General features: G+C 47.2%; 1 protein-coding gene across 3 annotated transcripts in view; it reads left to right on the top strand.

The window, feature by feature from the left end:
• Positions 1–22,418, top strand: part of LOC141228954 (interleukin-5 receptor subunit alpha-like) — a 231,413-nt gene that overhangs the window by 200,706 nt on the left and 8,289 nt on the right. For all 3 annotated transcript variants that reach the window (XM_073667367.1, XM_073667368.1, XM_073667369.1), the window contains 2 exons: positions 6,477–6,573; positions 10,431–10,515. In XM_073667367.1, coding sequence (XP_073523468.1) covers positions 6,477–6,573; positions 10,431–10,515 — 182 coding nt within the window. The remainder of the gene's footprint in view (positions 1–6,476; positions 6,574–10,430; positions 10,516–22,418) is intronic.

Here is a 22,418-nt window from a genome sequence, read left to right as displayed (position 1 = left end):
GTGACGTCACCGCAGGTCCTCAAGCGATGCCGGCATTCAGAGAGAGTCTTCGGAAAGGTGAGTATAAACTTTATTTGTTATTTTATTCTTTTTCTACAGGTACAATGGTACCCAGGTCTGGATGAGAGTCTTCTCTCCTCCAGAACTGGGTACCATTCGCACATAGAGACGCATAGAAGCCGCTTGTACAAATGTACAGTCGCGGTTTCTATGCGTCTCAATGCAAGTCAATGGCGGGAGTTCTGCTGCGCTTCCGCAAAATTAAATGACATGCTGCGGATTTTTGAACGCAGCATAAACACTGCGGAAAAATCCGCAGCATGTGCATAGAACATGCGGAATCCCCTTGGGGACCATGGGGTGCGGATTACCTAGCGTTTCACAAGCGTTTATGCTGCGGAAATTCCGCAGCATAAACGCTTGAAAAACGCTACGTGGGCACCCAGCCTAAAGCACTTTTTTTGGTTTTGTAACCTCATTGAGCTTTGAACTTCATAGCCAGGTGTATGCAATCATGAGAAAAGCTACTTAAAGTGGCCACTTGCAAGTTGTCCTCCTGTTTGAATCTCCTCTGAAGAGTGGCATCATGGGCTCCTCAAAACAACTGTCAAATGATCTGAAAACAAAGATTATTCAACCTAGTTGTTCAGGAGAAGGATACAAAAAGCTGTCTCAGAGATTTAACCTGTCAGTTTCCACTGTGAGGAACATAGTAAGTAAATGGAAGAACACAGGGACAGTTCTTGTAAAGGCCAGAAGTGGCAGGCCAAGAAAAACATCAGAAAGGCAGAGAAGAAGAATGGTGAGATCAGTCAAGGACAATCCTCAGACCACATTCAGAGAGCTGCAGCATCAACTTGCTGCAGATGGTGTCACTGTGCATCGGTCAACTATACAACGCACTTTGCACAAGGAGAAGCTGTATGGCAGAGTGATGCGAAAGAAGCTGTTTCTGCAAGCACGCCACAAACAGAGTCGGCTGAGGTATGCAAAAGCACATTTGGAGAAGCCAATTTCTTTTTGGAAGAAGGTCCTGTGGACTGATGAAACCAAGATTGAGTTGTTTGGTCATACAAAAAGGCGTCATACATGGCGGCAAAAAAACACAGCATTCCAAGAAAAACACTTGCTACCCACAGTAAAATTTGGTGGAGGTTCCATCATGCTTTGGGGCTGTGTGGCCAATGCGGCACTGGGAATCTTGTTAAAGTTGAAGGACGCATGGATTCCACTCAGTATCAGCAGATTCTTGACAATAATGTTCAAGAATCAGTGATAAAGTTGAAGTTACGCAGGGGATGGATCTTTCAGCAAGACAATGATCCAAAACACCGCTCCAAATCTACTCAGGCATTCATGCAGAGGAACAATTACAATGTTCTGGAATGGCCATCCCAGTCCCCAGGCCTGAATATCATTGAACATCTGTGGGATCATTTGAAGAGGGCTGTCCATGCTCGGCGACCATCAAACTTAACTGAACTGGAATTGTTTTGTAAAAAGGAATGGTCAAAAATACCTTCATCCAGGATCCAGGAACTCATTAAAAGCTACAGGAAGCGACTAAAGGCTGTTATTTTTGCGAAAGGAGGATCTACTAAATATTAATGTCACTTTTCTGGTGAGGTGCCCATACTTATGCACCTGTCAAATTTTGTTTGAATGCAGATTGCACATTTTCTGTTAGTACAATAAACCTCATTTCAAGGCAGAAACATTACTGTGTCCAACAGTTATTACATATATCAAACTGAAATAGCTGTTGCAAAAAACACCAATTTTTATAAAACATTAAGCTTAAGATTAATAGGGGTGTCCAAACTTTTTCATATAACTGTATATATAATAATAATCTATAAATGATCACTCATAATGATACATCAAATCATGTCTGATGTTTAAACCCGCTGGTATACGTGTATTTAAAGTATAAATCCACCAACTTTCTCTATTAAGGAGCTTTCTCCTATAATCATCCACCAAATCTCCACCAATCGCCACGGCCCACGGAGGGGCCACCACAGTCAGTGAATCCTTCCTTATTTAGTATAAAGTCTACCAATACTTTGGGCGTATTAGCCCAGCTGCGAAGCAAGCTGCACCGCCTGTGTATCTAATGAGAATTTTTAACTGCATCTAGCCTAGGCAGACTGTGGGGACCCCCAACCAAACCCAGATGCTCTGCATCTAACCCAGCCAATCATTTGATAGTATTGCTAGTAGCAGAGTCGCATGGGCTCTAAACCTTGCATAGCCTGTGCATTTTTTCAGATCGCTAAGGATGATCCAACTCATGTTATCTGTAACATTTGTCACCAAAAGCTAAGTAGAGGCCAAAAAATCCATAGTTTGAGTACTTCATGCATTAACCGTCACATGGATATGATGCATAAGTTGCAGTGCGAAGCTCACTGTTCTACAATGCGGCCTAGCAGGCCGGGATAACCACTATCTGCCCCACCTGTGTCATCCTGGGGAGACTAAAAGCTACTGCGTAGTCTTTTCCAAAAATTTGAGGGAATTACCATGGGAATGATTTGGAAGAGGTATAAGAGTTTAGGTAGGACGTTCATTTTTCGTATACTTATTCTTCCGAAACAGGAAAAATCCTTCACCGTCCAAGAAGTAAGATCTTTATGGAGTTGTTCAATAAAGGGCCCAAAATTAAGATAAAATAGACGGGAGAGGTCTCTATGAATACGAATTCCTAAGTATTTGATACCCTGTGAGGGCCAGGCAAAGGGAAAGTTGGACTGGATGGAATCCTGTATGGATTTGGGGAGGGAGACATCGAGGGCCTCAGACTTCGCTGCATTGATTTTAAAATTTGACCATGGAACAAAGTGATCTATTTTAGCCATAACAGCAGGGATGGATATATGTGATTGAGTGATATATACTAGGACATCATCAGCAAATGCAGAGCACTTGTACTCGGCGCCTCCCACCTCAATCCACCTAATATTGCGGTTATCGCGAATTGATGAGAGCAGGTGCTCCATCACTAGGATGTATAAGAGAGGGGACAGAGGACATCCCTGCCTTGTCCCATTGGTGATTATGAAAGGTGATGAAAATGTTCCATTTATCTTCAGCCTAGCTGACGGATTGTGATACAGGGCCATGATTTTGGCTATAAAAGGGTCCCCTAGACCCCTACCCCAAGCTTTTTAAGAGAATAATATATGGCATGCCAGGAGACTCTATGGAATGCTTTCTCAGCATCCAACGAGAGTATCTAATTACAAATTTTTAACTGCATCTAGCCCAGGCAATACTTTGGGCCTAGTAGCAGTGTCTGCTAGTCAGCGGAGTAGCCACCGCCTGTAGATCTAATTACAAATTTTTAACTGCATCTAGCCCAGGAAATACTTTGGACCTAGTAGCAGCGTCTGCTAGTCAGCGGATTATCCCACCTGTTAAGCAAGCTACACCACCTGCAATTTGGACACTTAATTTTTTCAAAGGAAATGCTTCGGGCCCCCGGGACACTCAGTGAAGAGCATCGGGGAGGCACCCCAAGGCACAGGGGCTGCGACTGGTGGTAGGACGCCTTGCGGTAGACCGCCAAGCTCGATCCTTATAAAACCTTTTTAACTGCAGCAGCTTTAGTGGACGCTACTGGAGCTGGAATTCCCGCGGCTGCTGGCATCAGACTTGCCCTCCAATAGATCCTTGTAAAAGGATTTAAAGTGTACTCATTCAAATTACAGTGACAATTTAAATTAAAAAGCTTAGACCTGCATCCACCGCAGGGGGGCTCGCTCGACCCACCAGTGGACAGGTGTAGCGCCCCGAGGGCTCGGCCGCTACAGGGGTATTGCACCTCTGCCAGAGGGGTGGTATTTCACTCCCAGGTAAGGATGGAGTGTGGACCAGGGCTCAGTTAGCTGCATACAGCACACACACCCCATTTCCGAGGGACAGCTCAACGGTGCTCCCACTAGACAGAAGTGCAGGCACTACCGACTATGTCCCTGCCTGGAGTGGGGAGGGGGGGTGGAACACCCAGTGCTGTAGGGGCAGATAGGGGTTGGTTCCTGAGCATAGGAAGGAGCCCATTGGTTGCTGGTCACCTGGGCTCATGGTCAGAGGGAGGTATAAAAGGTGGGCACCATCTTAGATTCGTAGGTTCGCTCGTTCAGTCAGAGGAGAAGACCGGGAGTGGAGGCTCTGTAGTAGCTCCACTCAGGAGCAGGCCTAGAGAGAGGCCGGAGAAGAGAGAGAGAGGAGGTGAAAGGGAGCTGTGATTAAGTCTCATCCCAGCTCCACGAGAAAGGAACAGAAAGGAACAGAGAAAGAGAAGGAGAGACAGAGAAACAGAAGGGCTCAGGAACAGGAAGGTGGAAGGGACCCTAAGAACCCACGAGAATCCAGGGTGAAGGGTCAAGCAGATTAAGGGTACCGGATCCCAAGTTGGTGGAGGAGAAACTACCCTCAGCCAAAGACCGGTCGTCGTGATCATCTATTGGTGCGACACCTCATCAAACCTGCTAGGAAGGCACCATATAGGACAGCGGAGGACGGGGCCCACGTTTAACCGCACAAGTCCGCGGTAGCTGGACAAAAGTGGGTCACTGGTGAGGCAGGCCAGAGAAAGGATTAAAGGGGGTCCTGTGCCATGCTCCTGAACTGCCTGGGAGTTGACCGAGCCCCACACCTGGTGGACGCAGCACGGCTCGGCGGTCACTGCTGACAGAAGTGACCCGGAACAAATGAACTGTGAGTAAAGACCCTGGACTGTAACTTGTTGTCTGTGTGCTCCTTCGCGCCTCCAGCACTACCGGTACTGGGACTCTCACCACCATCACTCCCACCATCCATTATACTGCCCTGGGGCCGCACTCTTCCCGTGGGGAGTCACACTACCCTAGCTGCACACCTCATCAGCCCCAGCGGTCTGCATGCAGCGGCGGTTCCTAATAACCGCAATCCACGGGTGGCGTAGTCGGACATTATCTGAAGCACGTAGCAGACTACCATTGGTCTGACCACCCTGAGCCATGGGACCGGGCCGCCACTACTACCCCCATCGTTCCCCTATCGCCCGGATCCACGTGCCCCACGGCCCAGGGGGCGAGTAACAGGCACCAGTATTGGGAGAGGGGGGCTGGCCGTCAGGGTCCACCACAGCTCTGGCACACACCCGGCGACACAGAGGTTGCACGGGCAGGAACGGACTGGCCGTGTCAGCTTCGCACTTTTTTGGTTTTAGAAGGGCATGACATGCCTATATCTGTGTCTCCCCCTCCTTTTACTCCTCCACTTCTTTTCTTTTCGCATGACTATATGTACTTGTCACTTTTCCATGTGTTAGTTGTGTCTTCTGAGAAGTTTGTCAGCTTTTGGACACCTTTGAAGGTGTTTTCTATGTGTTTCTATGTGTTTTTTTTGCCTGCCATTGGTTTTAACGGTGTTCGAAGGAGTTCGACGAACAGTTTGACGAACATACGGGTGTTCGACGAACCGAACCGAATTCGAACACTACGGGGGTGGCTCAACTCTAGTCATAAGTCGTCAAGGGGTTAAAGCAATATGGCAATAATTATACAACATGAATAGGTGAGATTTGACATTTATTTAAATCTCTCCTAAATAGCTTTATTCAGTGGATGGTCCATGATGCTGAATGGTGATCAGAATGTAACTTCTACAACATTAATTAAGACTGACATGGTATTACGTAAAGGGAATCTGTCACCAGGCTTTTGCTACCCCATTTGAGAGCCGCATAATGTAGGGGCAGAAACCCTGCTTCCAGCAATGTGTCACATTCTGGGCTGCTTGCTCTCATTTTGATGTGTTTTCTGCTGTAGATCTAGCAGTTCTCTGAATGCTGAGCTCTGTATAACCCCACCCACATCACTGACAGGCAGCTTTGTGCCTATGTACAGTGTATACAGAAAGGAAGGATTATGCAGAGCTCATAAATATGGAGGACTATCTGGCTGCAAGTGTCCTAGTCCTCTAGTGATAATCTCCCGCTAATAAAAGTGATTTTATGAAAATTACACTAAATAGCCCAGTAAGTGACACATCACTAGAATCAGTGTTTCTATCTCTACATTATGCTGCTCTCAGATTAAATGGCAAAAACCTGGTGAAGGATTCACTTAAGGCCAGTCATGCTCATGAGACAACTATTGACCCAACATTCTTTCAGAAGACATATCACACCTGAAAACAAAACAGTTGGCCATGGAAATTCTAAAGGTGTGATCCTCCTCTCCCTGATGTCATCTGTTGGGAAAGAATCAGGAGGCCCCCATAGTTTTCTCTTAAAGTCATGTTGAAGAAGACTGCATAAACATTTACCATCATTTCACCTGCTGTTTTTATTTTAGTTACTTTTAGCATTCCTTGTAGTCTTTCTACTATAAACCTATATTTGTGAAGCTAATATGTAAAGTGCTTATACTGATTTAGATGATGTGCAGTTATTTTTTTCCCGCTAATATATATTTTATTTCCCTTAGGAGATGATCTTGTGCAGTTCACAATATATCACCTTTTGATAGTAATTGGAGTTTGTACAGCTATTATTCTTAGTGTCCTCATATTCCTGTGTTACAGGTAAAGTATTACTTAGTCATGAATATTTTCTTTTTAGTAAGTGATGATTTTAAAGACAATTATATTTCTGTTCAGCCCAGGGATGTCTTTAAGAAAATGTGTCACCAGAAAATGACTAATAAAATCTAAATCAAGTTTTAAATTAAATGTATTTTTCTAAATATGTTTTTTTAAATTTTCCATAGAAGTTAATTATTCAAAGCCAGTCTATTGATATCTATGTCTATGTGGCTGCTGAAAAATAATTTGTGCAAAAAAAAGAACATTGGCCCCAATTCATTAAGACTGGAATTTTGTATGCCAGTCTTAATGATGAGTATGAAGGAATAAGACTGCCATGGCTCGACTCCAGGGCGCGATCCGGTGACCTCTGGCTGTGGGTCAGTTTCCCTCTCTGTTGGGCCCAGTCTGAGTTGTCTCTGTACAACTGCTAATAATCTTCTTGTCTTTGATTTGCTGTTTTACTTCTGTGCAGGTATTTTCACTTAGTGTTCGTTTGTCCTATCATATCTTGGGAGGGGCGATTTATATTCTCCTGACACATGCAGTCTTTGCTGGCTAAATTCCAAGTTAGATGGATATTTGACGTCCCAGCTTCCCAGTGAAGGATTATCTTGCTGAGGTTTTCTCTATTGATTCTCCTGCGGTTTGTTGTGTATTCCCCTTCTCAGCACTTTTCCCATTTTGTTACATTCAGGGTCTGGGGGTTTTCACATCTACCAAAGGTCTTTTTGAGTTACTTTCTTTTTCTTCCGTCTTTCATGTATGGCTGTGTGAACATGTTTAGCCCTGTGTCTCACCCTCTGTCTGCATGCACTATGTTCTGTTGTTGTTGTTTTGGGTTACACTCTGTTTATAGTTGAGGGTGCAGTTAAGGACACTCAGGGTCAGTCGACGTTGAGTGCGGGACCCATTGCGTAATTTTAGGGTGCCAACCTCCACCGTCAGACAGGGACAAGGGTCAGGTTAGGGATTTGCCTAGTTCTATATATTAATCTGTGGTGTGGGGTTTAACATCTCCCTGGTTTGCTCGTCCCCATGTGACTTTTATGGCTCAGTCATAGCAAAGACACTCCTAATAAAATAAAAACAAACATTATCAAACACATTTAAAAAATACAATTAAACGGTATTTGTTGTTTGGATGAATTTTGTGATTCTCAAGTTCTTAAATTGCTTTAATTCTTTAGACAGCATAAAAATAAGTAAGTTTGCAATTGACTTGCTTTTTCTACTTGATGTCATGCTCCTGTTATGAAAACTTTGCCCTTTGCAGATCAGCATTCGTTTCCATGGAGCCTGACTTCTACAGCTAGGCTGAATGTGTGCAGTAGTTACATTTCAGGAGACAGGTTATCTCTTAACATACTAGCCACCTCTCTCCAACCCACTAATTTCTATATGGCAGTTTCTGCTCACCTCCCTCTCCCTCTTTTGCAACATCACCAGACCAAAGCCTTCAGAGCAGGTTTAATCACAAATCTCTGCTCTTGCTGTCTGGAGCTGTGTGCTTGTTAAAATACCTTGCTATCTCTATGTGTAAACATAGTAATGGCGGTGTAGACTTAGAACAAACCATTGGTCACTGAATGTGTTACAACAGTAGTTGTGCTGAGCTTTATAGTTCTACTAATACTGTAGCTTTACTCTTCACCATATCTGTCACTCAAAGAAGAGTGCCCACCTTGCTAGAAACCAGGAAGTAAGGAAACTTCACTGGTTTTAGCTGCTCAAGAGACACCTTGAGGTTACACCTTTAATTGCAGAAACTTATATAGCATATGATTCCTGTGCTACTCTTCAACTTTTTGATCCTCCAAATTGTACTTAATGTCCCTACATCTGCCATTACAGTGGAAGCCCCTTTTCCATTTCTCTGAAGAGTAGAGAATGTGTACTATGTTGGTTGAGTTGCCAGCAGTATGTACTCCTGACTACCTCTCCCTTACTTCCCACAAAGCATTGCATTATTGTAATGCATTAGCAACATTGTACGTGATCCTATCTGTCTATGAATCTATCTATCCATCTTTTAGTATACATGATAGGCAGAATGCAAGAGGGGCAGGAGATGATAAAGTGTGGAATGACCTGTCAATCAAACAGGACAGGAGCCTTGTTCCAGTCAGGGAATAAGGAGTGGGGGCTGGAGAGCTGGAAGCACATTGACACATTACAACATACTTGCAGCTCCACTGCATACAACTTCAATGATGGATTGGGGATTTATGCAATAAAGGTATCGATTTACTCATGGTAATAACGCCTATAAAAACATACCTTTAACCCCTTCACACCGCGGCCAATTTCCGTATTTTCGTTTTCGATTTTTTTTTTTCCCCTTCTTCCAAGATCCATAACTTTTGAATTTTTCCATCCACGTAGCCCTATGAGGGCTTGTGTATTGTAGGATTAGTTGTACTTTTGAATGACACCATTTATTTTATCATGCGATGCACTGGAAAGCAAGAAAAAAATTCCAAGTGTGTTGAAATTGTAAAAAAAATTTAATTCCACAATTCTGTTTTTGTTTTTTTATTTACCGTGTTCACTATATAGTAAAATTGACCTTACAATATGATTCTCCATGTCAGTACGACTACGCAGATGATAGCCTTTTATAGTTCTTTTACTTAAGTTGGGGAAAAAATAGAAAATTTGTAAACAACAATTTTTGCTTCTGTTGACATTTTGCTTCTGTTGAGACCCATAAAGTATTACATTTTTGGGATATTGGATTGTGTGAGGGCTTATTTTTTGCACCATGAGTGGTTGATTTACTGATACCATTTTAGTTTTAGAGTAGATACGATGTTTTGATCCATTTTAATACAATGTTGCAGCGGCCCAAAAAACGTAATTCTGGAAGTTCAATATTTTGTGTTGTTACGCTGTTTACCGATTGGAATAATTTATTTTATATTTTGATGCTTACAAATGCATTAATACCAAATGTGTAATTTACTTTTAATGTTCTAAAAGGGGTGTGATTTGAATGTTTGTATTTTTTTTTCATATTTTCAGCACTACAATTTTTAGCAAAAAACATAATCCCCTTTAAACGCCAGCTGAACGAAAGCTTTCATTGAAGAATCATCATGACAAGCACGGTGGTTTTCTGCAGACTCCTGGCTGTCATGTCAACCCATTGGCGCCTTGCGATCACATCATGGGCACATTGATATGCTCGTGGAATGACGCGTCCCCCTGAAGGCGCTTGTTAGATGCCGCTGTCAGATTGACAGCCGCAGGAAGATGATGGCTGAATAATTCAGCCATAATCAGGCGGGAAAGATGCAGACTCGGCTTGTGAGCCTGCATCAAAGTTAGGGACACAACATATGACATAGCTGCACATTATATGTTATTAAGGGGTTAAATTTAGGTAGAAATTCCTCGACAGGGTGCCTTTAAACAAGCCTTTTATACAAATGACTGTTTAAAAACAAACACAAAAACTAAGACTCCGTTCAGTCTTGCGTTGAGATTTTTGGTTTGTATCTAAAATCATGATGCTTTCCCATATTCATTGACAGATACCAATGAAGCCATTATTTCTGATAGTATGCTTTTGATTAAATAACTAGTGGTTATTTTTTTAGTATCCCCTATAGGTGGAATAGATTTCCCATCACAATTTATATTAACAGAATTAATAGAGACATTACATTTACTTTGCTTCTTATAGATGGCACTAATTACAATGAAAGTAAGAGCATGACCCGCATCTAAAAAAGCTGATATAAAGCAACGATCCATTGTTTGAACACAATTATTTGTAATTCAATTGACAAATTTACAAAAGCCGGATCTTAGTCATATCAAAAGTATTGAATATAGTTCTACTTGTCTTTAAGGTTCAAAATATGGAACAAACTGTTTCCGCAAGTTCCTAGACCATCAAAGAAATTGTTTGATCAAGTTCAGCAAAATGAAAAATCAGTAAGTAAATTTTTACACTTTTAATTTTAGTTATTTTTAACATTAAAATATATTTTTTTCCTTTGAAGCAGAGTGTTATAATATAGATTGAATTTACTATTATTATAATGTAATGCAATGTAATAATAATTGTAAAGGACTCCTCCAAACCATACCAAAACGGTTCTGTTAGAAAAGAGATGGTTTACACCTTTGTCACATACATTCTTGAAAGGACACATGGATCATAAAGGTGTTTAAGTCCAGTTTTGGTGCATCTCTTAATTTAAAAGTTGGTGAGAACTTGTCATAGATTCCCTCTCAACAACCCAAATCACAATAGCAAAGAAGTGTGTTGAGGTTTAATGTAAGGATATAGTTGAGCAAAAATATTTGCAGGATCTCCTGATCCAGCAGCCAAGTCAGTAATTCATGGTTGCAGGACCAGAGTCTTGCAAATGTCTTTCTGATTGCCAACATCCCAGTCACCTCTTTTGATTTGTAGGCCCAGCACGATATCATTGTTGTGTCATGATGCACTTATGACGTTGTGATAGGACTACTAATCAGAAGGGACGCCAGTGATAACAGCAAGCAGGAGAAGGTTCACAGACAACCAAAATTGATGCTGTACTAGAGTCCTGTGAATATATTTGCTTAACCACTTCGCAACCTTGGGTTTTGTCGTTTTTGCTTTTTTGTTTTTTGCTCCCCTTGTTCCCAGAGCCATAGCGTCTTTATTTTTTGGACAATATGGCCGTGTGAGGGCTTATTTTTTGCGGGACAAGTTGTAATTTTCAACGCCATTCCTAGTTTTGCCATATCGTGTACGGGAAAACGGGAAAAAAAATCCAAGTGCGGTAAAATTGCAAAAAAAGTGCAATACCACAGTTGTTTTTTATTTATTTTTTTACCATGTTCACTCAATGCTAAAACTGACCTGCGATTCTTATTCTCCAGGTCATTACAAGTTCGTAGACACCAAACATGTATAGGTTATTTTATATTTAAGTGGTGAAAAAAAAATCCAAAATTTTATAAAAAAAACTAAAAAAAAATAGCGCCATTTTTCGAGATCTGGGGCTGGGTGAGGGCTTATTTTTTGTGCGCCGGGCTGACGTTTTTATTGATAACATTTTGGGGTAGATCCGATGTTTTGATCGCCCGTTATTGCATTTTATTGCAATTTTGCGGAGACCAAAAAAACGTAATTCTGGCGTTTAGAATTTTTTTCTCGTTATACCGTTTACCGATCGGATTAATTCTTTTTTTATATTGATAGATGGGGCGATTCTGAACGCGGCGATACCAAATATGTGTATGTGGGGTGACGCGCCCCCTGGGCCTATGCTGTGTAGGGGATACCCGGAGCTGGATCGCTGGTGGGATGCTGGGGGTGGTAGTCTCAGTGTGGCGGCGACCCGGTCCGTGGCTCAGGGTGGTCAAACCAGTGGCAGTCTGAGTGTGATAAGAAATGTCCGACTACGCCACCCGTGGATTGCGGTCAGTGGGGCCCGCCGCTGCGCTGCAGACTGCTGAGGCTGATGTTGTATGCGCAGCCAAGTATGGGATAACTCCCCACGGGAGAAGTATTGCCTCAGGGCAGCTAGTGTGGATGATGGGAGTGATGGTGTGAGCATCCCAGTACTGATGGTGCTGGTGCGGCGATGAAACACAGAGACGTTTGGTGCAGTTCAGGGTCTTTACTGATGGAATAACGCTGACCCTCCCGGGAGTACTGGTTAGCAGTAGGGGCCTGGTCAGTCTGTAAGCAAGTAGGATCTCCCCTGGCCAGGTGGAGTTGTAGGCCTCCCCAACTATCTGCACTCTTTCCTGGCTACCTTGCTCTATGCGGGTAGAAGTAGCCCACGTCCCTGAGTATACCGTGTGGTGCTCACCCGTATGGCCGGTGACTTGGGGCCTTCCGTTAGCCTCCGCTTCACGATGGCGGTGCTGGTCCCTTGCTTGTGACCGTGCCTCCGGGCTTCTATGGCCAGAGGACATGGAATCCCCTGCTGGCTGGATTCTGCTGCTGGACCTGGATGTCCCCACAGCCTCGGACTCCGTGTCCGGGTTTAGTGTCTTCAGCCAAGGTGAGCTTTCTAGCTTTCAGCCTCTGGCTCTCACTCCTGCTCCTACAGAGCTCCTGTTGTCACTTTCCCTCTCCAAGCTCTGACTCTCAGACTCTGTCTGCTCTGCTTGTTCTGCAGGCTCTGACTGACCTAATCCCGCCCCAGACCCAGTTTATAAGGGCAGATTCCTCCCCTCCCAGGTCTGGGCGGGCAGTGTTGCATGCTTAGGGCTCCTGACCAGAGAAACCTCCCACTTGCTCTCAGACATAATATTTCTATTACTGTGGCAACCAGACCCCTGGGGTGCCACATTCCCCCCTAGTAAATTTTAGTACTCCGGGACTAAAAACATTTTTAAAGAAACATAAATACAAGGGTATAAACGATAATACAATAACATATTTACAAGAAGCTTTAGTTCTTTAAAGGTCACGGCGTGTCCGCAACCGGGTGTCCTTATCACCCAAGGTGAAGTTTGTGAAACAAGAGGGTGTCCATGTCACCCAAGGTGAAGCTTTAAGCGAAGTAGGGGACCTGTCCAAAGCAAACCCCTTGCGTTGGCCTTGGGCGTGGCTGCAAGGCTGAAGCTAGCTACTTTGGGCCGCAAGGAGGCCACGCCAGACAGGTTTTCTCTTCCGCGGCCATCTTCGCAAAAGGCACAATGTGCAACTATCTACAAAACTGTTCCGGTTATCCAGCGTCCATAACCTGTTAGTCCAAAGAACCCTACAGGGTAACTGAGAAACATAATTAATAACAGGCAACAACAAAAACCATCAACATTTCTCAATAAACAGGTAAATTTACAGTGCATTACTTTAGATTTTCCAGCGAGCGGGCATTTGACCTCTAGTGACTCTAGTGGACCTACGGAGCGCACTAACTGGTTCTGCACTACAGGGTGTAGGCGGTGTTATGAGTAAGCTGGGCAGCTGTCTGCACACTCTTTGGCTCACTAGGAGCACGGCAGGCTCACTACTAACAGAGGGTTGATTCTCCTGCGCTGCTGGTGTGGACTCTTCTGCCTCCTGGGCCGGCTGCTCTTCCTGCTCTACCTGGTCTTCTGTAGGCACTTGAGGGGCTGGCTGGAGAAAGGTGAGGACGGGCACCACGATAGCGTTGTTTACTTGTGTCCAGGATGGGGGAAAGTCTCCGAGTACGGTGCTGATCATTTCCTCCTTTTCCTCTGCGGGTTGAGGGTCTTCCTGATCTTCATCCGTGCTTTGCAACTTCTCGGGGCACTTTTTCAAGTGGTCTCTGGAGATCGTAGCTGTGGTCTCTCCTCCATCCTTGCTGATGATGTACACCTTTGGATTATTGTGGCTTGAGGGCAGTACGGTGTACGGGTCCTTTTCCCACTGGTCGTCCAACTTATGGAGCCGCCTTTTTCTTTTCAAGACCTGCTCTCCAGGTACCAGGAGAACAGCGGGAGCATGTTGGTTATAAGTCCTCTCCTGCCTTTCTCTTGATTGACAGAGACTTCGCTCGACGCTCTCCTGTACTTTCCGGTACAGCCGCTGCCGTTCTGTATCCCAGTCTGCCTCTGGTGAGGTGTCCTCGGGTGTCAGGACTCCCATATCCAGGTCAACAGGCAGCTTACCAGGTCTTGCTCGCATTAGGTAAGCCGGGGTACAATTGGTGGAACCTTCCGGGATGTGGTTATACAGGTCCACCAGATCGGGCAGTTTCTCAGGCCACAGACTGCGTTCTTCCAGGGGCAATGTTTTTAGCAGATCTATCACCACCTGGTTCATCTTTTCGCAGAGTCCGTTGGTCTGCAGGTGATAGGGCGTTGTTCTTATCTTCTTGCAGCCATACAGGTTGCAGAACTCCTGGAAGACCTCCGCTTCGAAGGCTGGTCCTTGGTCCGTCAGCACTTGGTCCGGGCACCCGTGTGGGCGGCAGAAGTGCAGCTGGAAGGCTCTGGCTGCTGTCTGAGCCGTCAGGTCTTTGACAGGGACCACCACCAGGAACCGGGAGTAGTGATCCACGATGGTTAGGGCGTAGACATACCCGCTTCTGCTTGGAGCCAGTTTAACATGGTCCAGAGCGACCAGTTCCAGCGGCTGCCTGGTGATGATGGGCTGCAGGGGAGTCCTCTGGCTGGCACGGTCCCTTCTTCTTAGATTGCATGGGCCACAGTCTCTACATCACTTCTCAATGGCTCCTCTCATGCCTATCCAGTAGAACCGTTCACGCAGCAGGAACTCCAGCTTCTTCCATCCGAAGTGCCCTGCCCCATTGTGGTAGGCCTCCAGCACCATAGCTGCGTCCCGTCTCTGTACCACAACCTGCCAGATCAGTTCATGTGTCTGGGAATTGAACATTCTGCGGCACAACTTCTCCTTATAGAGAAACAGTCTGCTCTTCTCCGTCCACAGTTGCTTGGTCTCTTCCGGAGTGTCTGGGTCCAGGCGGGCGTCAGCCTGGGTCAGCATCTCCTTCACCAGACGGACTGCGGGGTCACTGTCTTGCGTCTCCGACCAGTTTTAGTGGGGTAAGGGGTTGAACGTAGCGGATCGCTGGCCCCTCACACGGTGGGAATACTGGGTAATCCCATGACGGTGAAATGCAGGGAGTTCGATCTCTTCCAATTCTTCTGGATCCTCCCCTTCGTCCGGTAGGTTTGGCATCCTGGACAGGGCGTCCGCGTTGATATTGGAGCGCCCTGCCCGTTATTTGATTGTGAACTCATAATTGGACAGGCGGGCCATCCATCTCTGCTCCAGGGCACCCAGTCTTGCAGTGTCCAGGTGTGTCAACGGGTTGTTGTCCGTGTAGAAGGTGAACCTGGAAGAGGCAAGGTAATGCTTGAAACGTTCGGTTACTGCCCACACCACTGCCAGGAACTCTAGCTTGAACGAGCTGTAATTCTCAGGGTTTCTTTCCGTGGGTCGCAGTTTTCGGCTGGCGTAAGCAATTACCCGTTCTCTCCCCTGCTGGATCTGGGACAGCACGGCTCCTAGCCCGATGTTGCTTGCGTCCGTGTGGAGGATAAAGGGCTGGCTGTAATCAGGGTACGCCAGGATTTCATCCCCCGTGAGGGCCATCTTCAGCTGGCGAAAGGACTCCTCTTCCAGCTTTTCCCATTTGAAGGGTGGCTTCTGGTTTTTGGCCTTCCTGGACTGGCCTATCAGGAGGTCCTGCATAGGAGCTGCCTTCTTGGTAAAACCGGGAATGAATCTTCGGTAGTAGCCTACCAACCCGAGGAACTGCCGCACTTCCTTTATGCTGGATGGTCTTGGCCAGTCCTTAATCACGGTGATCTTGTCAGGGTCAGGGGCTACTCCGTCAGCACTCACCACGTGTCCCAGGTACTGTACCTTTGGCTTCAGTAGATGACACTTTGAGGGTTTTACCTTTAGGCCATAGTTTGCCAGGGCTTCAAACACTTCTGCCAGGTGTTCCAGATGGTCCTCATAGGTCTTGGAATAGACGATGACATCGTTCAGGTATAGTAGGACCGTCTCGAAGTTCCGGTGTCCCAGACAGCATTCCATCAACCGTTGGAAGGTTCCTGGTGCGTTGCAGAGCCCGAACGGCATACAGTTAAATTCGCTGAGTCCCATCGGGGTGGTGAATGCGGTCTTCTCCCGGTCCGCCTCTGCTACAGGAACCTGCCAGTACCCGCTAGTGAGATCCAAAGTAGAGAAGAAGTTAGCAGATTTTAATGCAGCTAAGGACTCTTCTATCCTTGGTAACGGGTATGCATCTTTGTGTGTGATACGGTTGACCTTCCTGTAGTCTACACACATCCTCATGGTGTTGTCTTTCTTTTTCACTAAGACTAGTGGAGCTGCCCAGGGGCTACAGCTCTCCCTAATTACCCCAGCCTCCTTCATGTCTTTTAGCATCCCCTTGGCGTGTTGATAGTGTGCAGGGGGTACGGGTCGGTATCTCTCCTTTATGGGAGGATGGTCTCCCGTGGGGATGTGATGTTCTACCCCCTTTACTCACCCAAAGTCTAGCGGGTGTTTACTAAACACTCTTTCGTACTCCTGAACCACCCGGTAGACTCCCTGTTTTTGGTGTGAGGGAGTGGAGTCAGTACCCAAATGCAGTTGCTGACACCAGTCCTCCATTGGTTTCTTAGAGCCGTTACCTTCCTCTGGTTGAGATGGAGGCAAGGGTTCCACGGCCTGTACAGAGTTCTGGTTGATGGTGAACAATTTGGCTAGCGTGGCATACCGGGGCAGGTATACTTCTCTCTCCCCGATATTTATGATGCGGACGGGCACCCTCCCATGGCGTACATCGACCACCCCCCGTGCTGTCAAAATGGTGGGCCTACTGTCTGAGTAGATGGGTTCTACCATTGCTTGGTAGTCTCTACCTCTTAGATCAATAGCTGCCCGGCACCAAATCATCATCTCACTTTTTGGGGGCATGGCAATAGGGAACGGGTCACACATTCTCACGCTACCTATCTCACCACCAGATAGTTCCACTTGTTGCCGCTTCATCAGTGCCCGGATCTCTTTTTGGAGCACACGCTGCTGGCTGGAACTGGCGTTCTTGGCAACCTGCTGCAAAATAAGAATCACCTCTGCAAGACAGTTTTCAATTACGTTACTACCTAGGGTTATTTTTGGGTGACTCTCACGACGGTCAATGTCCACAATGATCAGTCCTTGTGCCGGCAGTTCAACTTTACCGACCTTGATGGTCACTTCTTTAAATCCTATCTGTGGCACGGGCTGACCATTGCTGGCGATAATGCTCAGGTCGTCATCTGGGTAGCGGGTTATGTCCGAGTCATTCCAGTACCGCTTAAAGAGCACGTACGGGATGGTGGTGACCTAGGACCCGGTGTCTAGTAGGGCACTCATAGGAATGCCATCCAGTACCACAGGCAAGACCGGACGTCCCCCTACGTATTTATCACGCCAGTTCGATGGGCCTGATGATCTTATGCCTGGGGGTTGGCCCTCTACCCCAGGTTGTGCCCGTTTAAATGACAGTACCTTGCCATATGTCCGGGTTGATTGCAGCGGCGGCAGATGGGTCGTCCGTCCTCGTTGTATCTGTCGCTGGGTCTTCCTCTGGCCGGTGGGGTCCTCCTCAGTCGGCGCCACGGGACGTCCTCCGGTCCGGATGCCAGCTGGATCTTTCCTGGAGAAGAGACCTGTAAAGACTGCACAGTTCTGGTTAGCGCGGCAACGCTCTTAGTCAGCTCTTGGACCTGATGGTGCAGGTCTGTAGCCGGGTTATTGTTCAAAGCCTGCGCATCAGCTCTCACAGGCCCTGCAGACAAGGGCGCCACGTCCTGGTGATAAGTGATAGCAGGGCGCCTGTGGGTCACAGCGCCACCTGGTGCCGGTTCTCGGAGCACCCGGATCGCTCTGTCCTTGAACTGTGCAAAGTCCAGGTCAGGGTCCTGTAAGGCCATTGCCCGCAACTGGGTTCGGTGGGCATTGCACAGTAGACCCTCAATAAATTGTTCGGTCAACAGCTTGTCTTCATTTCCCACGCTGTCAGGGTCTGCCTGCATAATGGCTCTCAGGGCCTCTTGTAGGTTTAGAGCATAGTCTCTTATACTTTCATGTGCCCGCTGTTTGCACCCATAAAATCTGAGCTTTATTTCGGCTGAGGTTCGGGTATCAAATGTGTCTTTTAGCTGGGCTAGTATTTCTCTGACAGTCCTCTTCTTCCCAGGTGACCAGGACTTTACCTCCCTTTGGGCTGCCCCGATTAACTGGGCCACCAGGATGCTTACTTTTTGCTCTTCCGTGAGGGGGTATACCTGGAAGAGGCTATCCAGTCTTTCCCTAAAGTCACTTAGAGTATGTGACTCCCCTGAGTACTGGGATAGCCAGGTCGCCGCCGGGATATAGGGCATGGTGAATGGCATGACCGCAGCAGCGGTTGCGCTGGTGGCCGGTGTGGCGGTGGAGCTCCCCTCGGTGTCCGACATCCTTCTACCCCCCTAGTGGACCGTGGCCTACCTTGCGATGCTCTTCTTCCGTAGGCCGCGGCTCCGCAGTCAATCGTCGGGGTAGAGGACCTGGCGTCGCGCTCCGATGACGTCAGCGTCGCTCTTCCTCCCTTCCAGGACCTTGCGCAGCGTCAGTGCGTGGGGCGGAGCTTCGGATCTCACGCGCTTTCGGCGTCCACGCCCCTCTTCTTCCCGTGCGGCGTCCCGAATATGGCATCCTATGGCGGGAAGCAGCTGCGGATGGCGGGAAGACGACAGAAGACGGCGGGAAACGACCCAAGATAGCGTCCGATGGCGGGAAACGGCTCCGGACGGCGGGAAACTTCACCACAGGTAAGTATAAAAGTCTTTTTCAGGCACGCAGTACCCGGTGGTTGCGGGCACGAAATCCTGCCGACTACGCCAAAGTTGACGCGCCCCCTGGGCCTGTGCTGTGTAGGGGATACCCGGAGCCGGATCGCTGGTGGGATGCTGGCGGTGGTAGTCTCAGTGTGGCGGCGACCCGGTCCGTGGCTCAGGGTGGTCAAACCAGTGGCAGTCTTAGTGTGATAACAAATGTCCGACTACACCACCCGTGGATTGCGGTCAGTGGGGACCGCCGCTGCGCTGCAGACCGCTGAGGCTGATGTTGTATGCGCAGCCAAGTATGGGATAACTCCCCACGGGAGAAGTATTGCCTCAGGGCAGCTAGTGTGGATGATGGGAGTGATGGTGTGAGCGTCCCAGTACTGATGGTTCTGGTGCGGCGATGAAACACAGAGACGTGTGGTGCAGTTCAGGGTCTTTACTGATGGAATAACGCTGACCCTCCCGGGAGTACTGGTTAGCAGTAGGGGCCTGGTCAGTCTGTAAGCAAGTAGGATCTCCCTTGGCCAGGTGGAGTTGTAGGCCTCCCCGACTATCTGCACTCTTTCCTGGCTACCTTGCTCTATGCGGGTAGAAGTAGCCCACGTCCCTGAGTATACCGTGTGGTGCTCACCCGTATGGCCGGTGACTTGGGGCCTTCCGTTAGCCTCCGCTTCACGATGGCGGTGCTGGTCCCTTGCTTGTGACCGTGCCTCCGGGCTTCTATGGCCAGAGGACATGGAATCCCCTGCCGGCTGGATTCTGCTGCTGGACCTGGATGTCCCTACAGCCTCGGACTCCGTGTCCGGGTTTAGTGTCTTCAGCCAAGGCGAGCTTTCTAGCTTCCAGCCTCTGGCTCTCACTCCTGCTCCTACAGAGCTCCTGTTGTCACTTTCCTTCTCCAAGCTCTGACTCTCAGACTCTGTCTGCTCTGCTTGTTCTGCAGGCTCTGACTGACCTAATCCCGCCCCAGACCCAGTTTATAAGGGCAGATTCCTCCCCTCCCAGGTCTGGGCGGGCAGTGTTGCATGTTTAGGGCTCCTGACCAGAGAAACCTCCCACTTGCTCTCAGACATAATATTTCTATTACTGTGGCAATCAGACCCCTGGGGTGCCACATGGGTTTTTTTTTTTATATTTTATTTTGAATGGGGCGAAAGGGGGGTGATTTAAAGTTTTATATATATATATATATATTTTTTTATATTTTTAAAAACATTTTTTTTTCACTTACTGCATGCTTCAATAGTCTCCATAGGAGACTAGAAGCAGCAGTTGTCTGATCGTCTCTGCTACATACAGGGGACCAGCAGATCCCCTGCATATAGCAGAAATGGTCCTGTGCCATGAGCGCCGACCACTAGGTGGCGCTCATAGCGACGAGATCATGACAACCACAGGCGTCTGCTGCAGACCTTGGGTTGTCATGCACGCCCATCGGTGACCCGCGATCACGTGACGAGTCGCGTTGGGCGGGGCTTATGACGCGCAACCCGGATGCGCGCGTTAAATGCCGCTGTGGGAGATTGACAGCGGCATTTAACATGTTAACAGCCGCGGGTGGATCGCGATTCCACCCGCGGCTGTTGCGGGCACATGTCAGCTGTAAGAATCAGCTGACATGTGCTCGGTTCAGTGAGGGCTCAGCGCAGCAGCCCTCACTGAACCGGGGGTACGCAAATGTGCGTACTAATACGGCAAGGGTTGGAAAGGGGTTAACTTTACCTAAGAAAAGTATAGAATGGCATCAAGTAGACGTGAGCAGATCTGACGAGATTCAAATGTGCCAAATTGCAAAAATTTACCAGGAGATATGATTTGCAGCAAATTTATTCTCTGCCAATTGAATTTACCTTATTATGCTCTGGGGTCTGGTGAAATCCCTGAACATAATAAATGTAAAATGTAGAAAAGAAAACAGTGAAACAATACTCAACTCACTACCCAATTTTACTACTCACTGTCCTCCATATGGTCCTCGCCACCTCTTTTTACCACCTCCATTGTCACGCAAGGTGTGGGAAAGACTTAGTGCAACTCAAAGGGAAGAGGGAAAGGGAGCACAGACCCTAGGGAAAGGGGGGAGTGGAGACCTAATAGGCTGATCTAATATCACCCAGTCTCCACTAACGACCCTATATTGGTTCTTAACCAATCACCGCACATGAACCTCGCCCTGTCTTTCCATGGCGTTTGGCCCTGGCTAGGGAAGGGAGGGGGATGAGCGCTAGTCGATCCCCACTGACAACTAAAGACAACAAGGGGAACAAACAAGAGAAGATAGCCTAGCTTTTAGTCGACTTCAGAGAGATGAACACCCGTCCACATAGCTCCAGAGAGGAAGAAGTAATGCACTTGCTCTGAGCCTTCATAAGGGGTAATGTGAGTATCACCGCCACCTCCCTCTAGCAGACAGCAGGTATTTATATACCCAGGCCAGGGTGTTAATTAGCAAGAGGAAGGTAGCTGCTGAGTCCTAGAGAGACAGCCTCTAAGAAGGTGTCTGTAATGCCTAACAAAGAGATCTTCTGTAACCAACTGCAGGGCGACGGTCTGTAACTTCTGACACACCCATGGCATCAATGCACTGAAACTCCTGGCATCTTCAAGCTATGCTGAGAGTTTTGGCGATGACTAGGCCTGGGATGTCCTTGTACTTGCACAGGGAAGACTAGTGCCTAGTTGTGACTGGAATTCCTGGCCTAGAGTGTACATCGTAAGGTCGCAGCACATGTCATGAAGTCAAGACATCACCTCAACCTTACAAGATGCATGATCAAAGACGTCCCAAGCCCAGTCATAAAACGGTAAATCCAGCTTAGAGTTCCTGTGATATGATGGTGTCACATGTCATGATATGATCACAACACCTTACAGCGCATATATACTAAGACGTCTCGTCAGGCCTAGTCGCGGCCAGAAGTCTGAGCCTAAAATGCATGCCCTAAGGTAACAGCAAACTTTCGGTCATAACAAGGCATGCGCAGGGACATATCAGACCTATTTGTGGAAATCATAGCCTAGTATGAAGTTGAGCAGTGTTTTAACACACGACTGCGGTAAGATGAGGCATCAGTCAGCCGCCATTTTGCTAAATATACATTTGAGTTACAAAAAAAATTGCAGAATATTTCTGTGAAATGTGAGTAGAATTCATTTCCATTTGAATAAATTCATCCAACTCTAGAAGAAATTCATCCTGCCCAGATGTATAGGAATGTGGTGTTAGTCAGGAAACAGTTCAGGGGTTCAGGAGCTGCTCCAGTGTGGGAGGAGCAGGACAGTGAAGAACTGGGACACTTCCTGATTGCAAGTAGTTGAAGTTAGAGTCAGAGTGAAAATGTGACAGAGCAGTAGTTGGAGATCCAGGGGGCACTAGGAGCACAGTCTGTCCAGCAGCAGAAGAACGTCCATCAGAAACTCTAAAGCGGACATTCCCTAAACGTTTGGGGCCTACGGTCCACAGGAGCCACAGAGAACTGTGTTTCAAAAATCTTCCCAAAAGGGGAAGTCGGGCAGGGAATAACATAGAGAAAACGGTGCGGGACTCTTAAGACTGCTGAGCGTCTCAG

Source organism: Phyllobates terribilis, unplaced genomic scaffold, assembly GCF_046119375.1.
Source record: "Phyllobates terribilis strain yellow unplaced genomic scaffold, ASM4611937v1 Scaffold_2__4_contigs__length_985480577, whole genome shotgun sequence".
NCBI lineage: Eukaryota > Metazoa > Chordata > Amphibia > Anura > Dendrobatidae > Phyllobates > Phyllobates terribilis.
The sequence above is the reverse complement of the archived record's forward strand: the minus strand, read 5'-3'. Positions and strand labels throughout refer to the sequence as shown.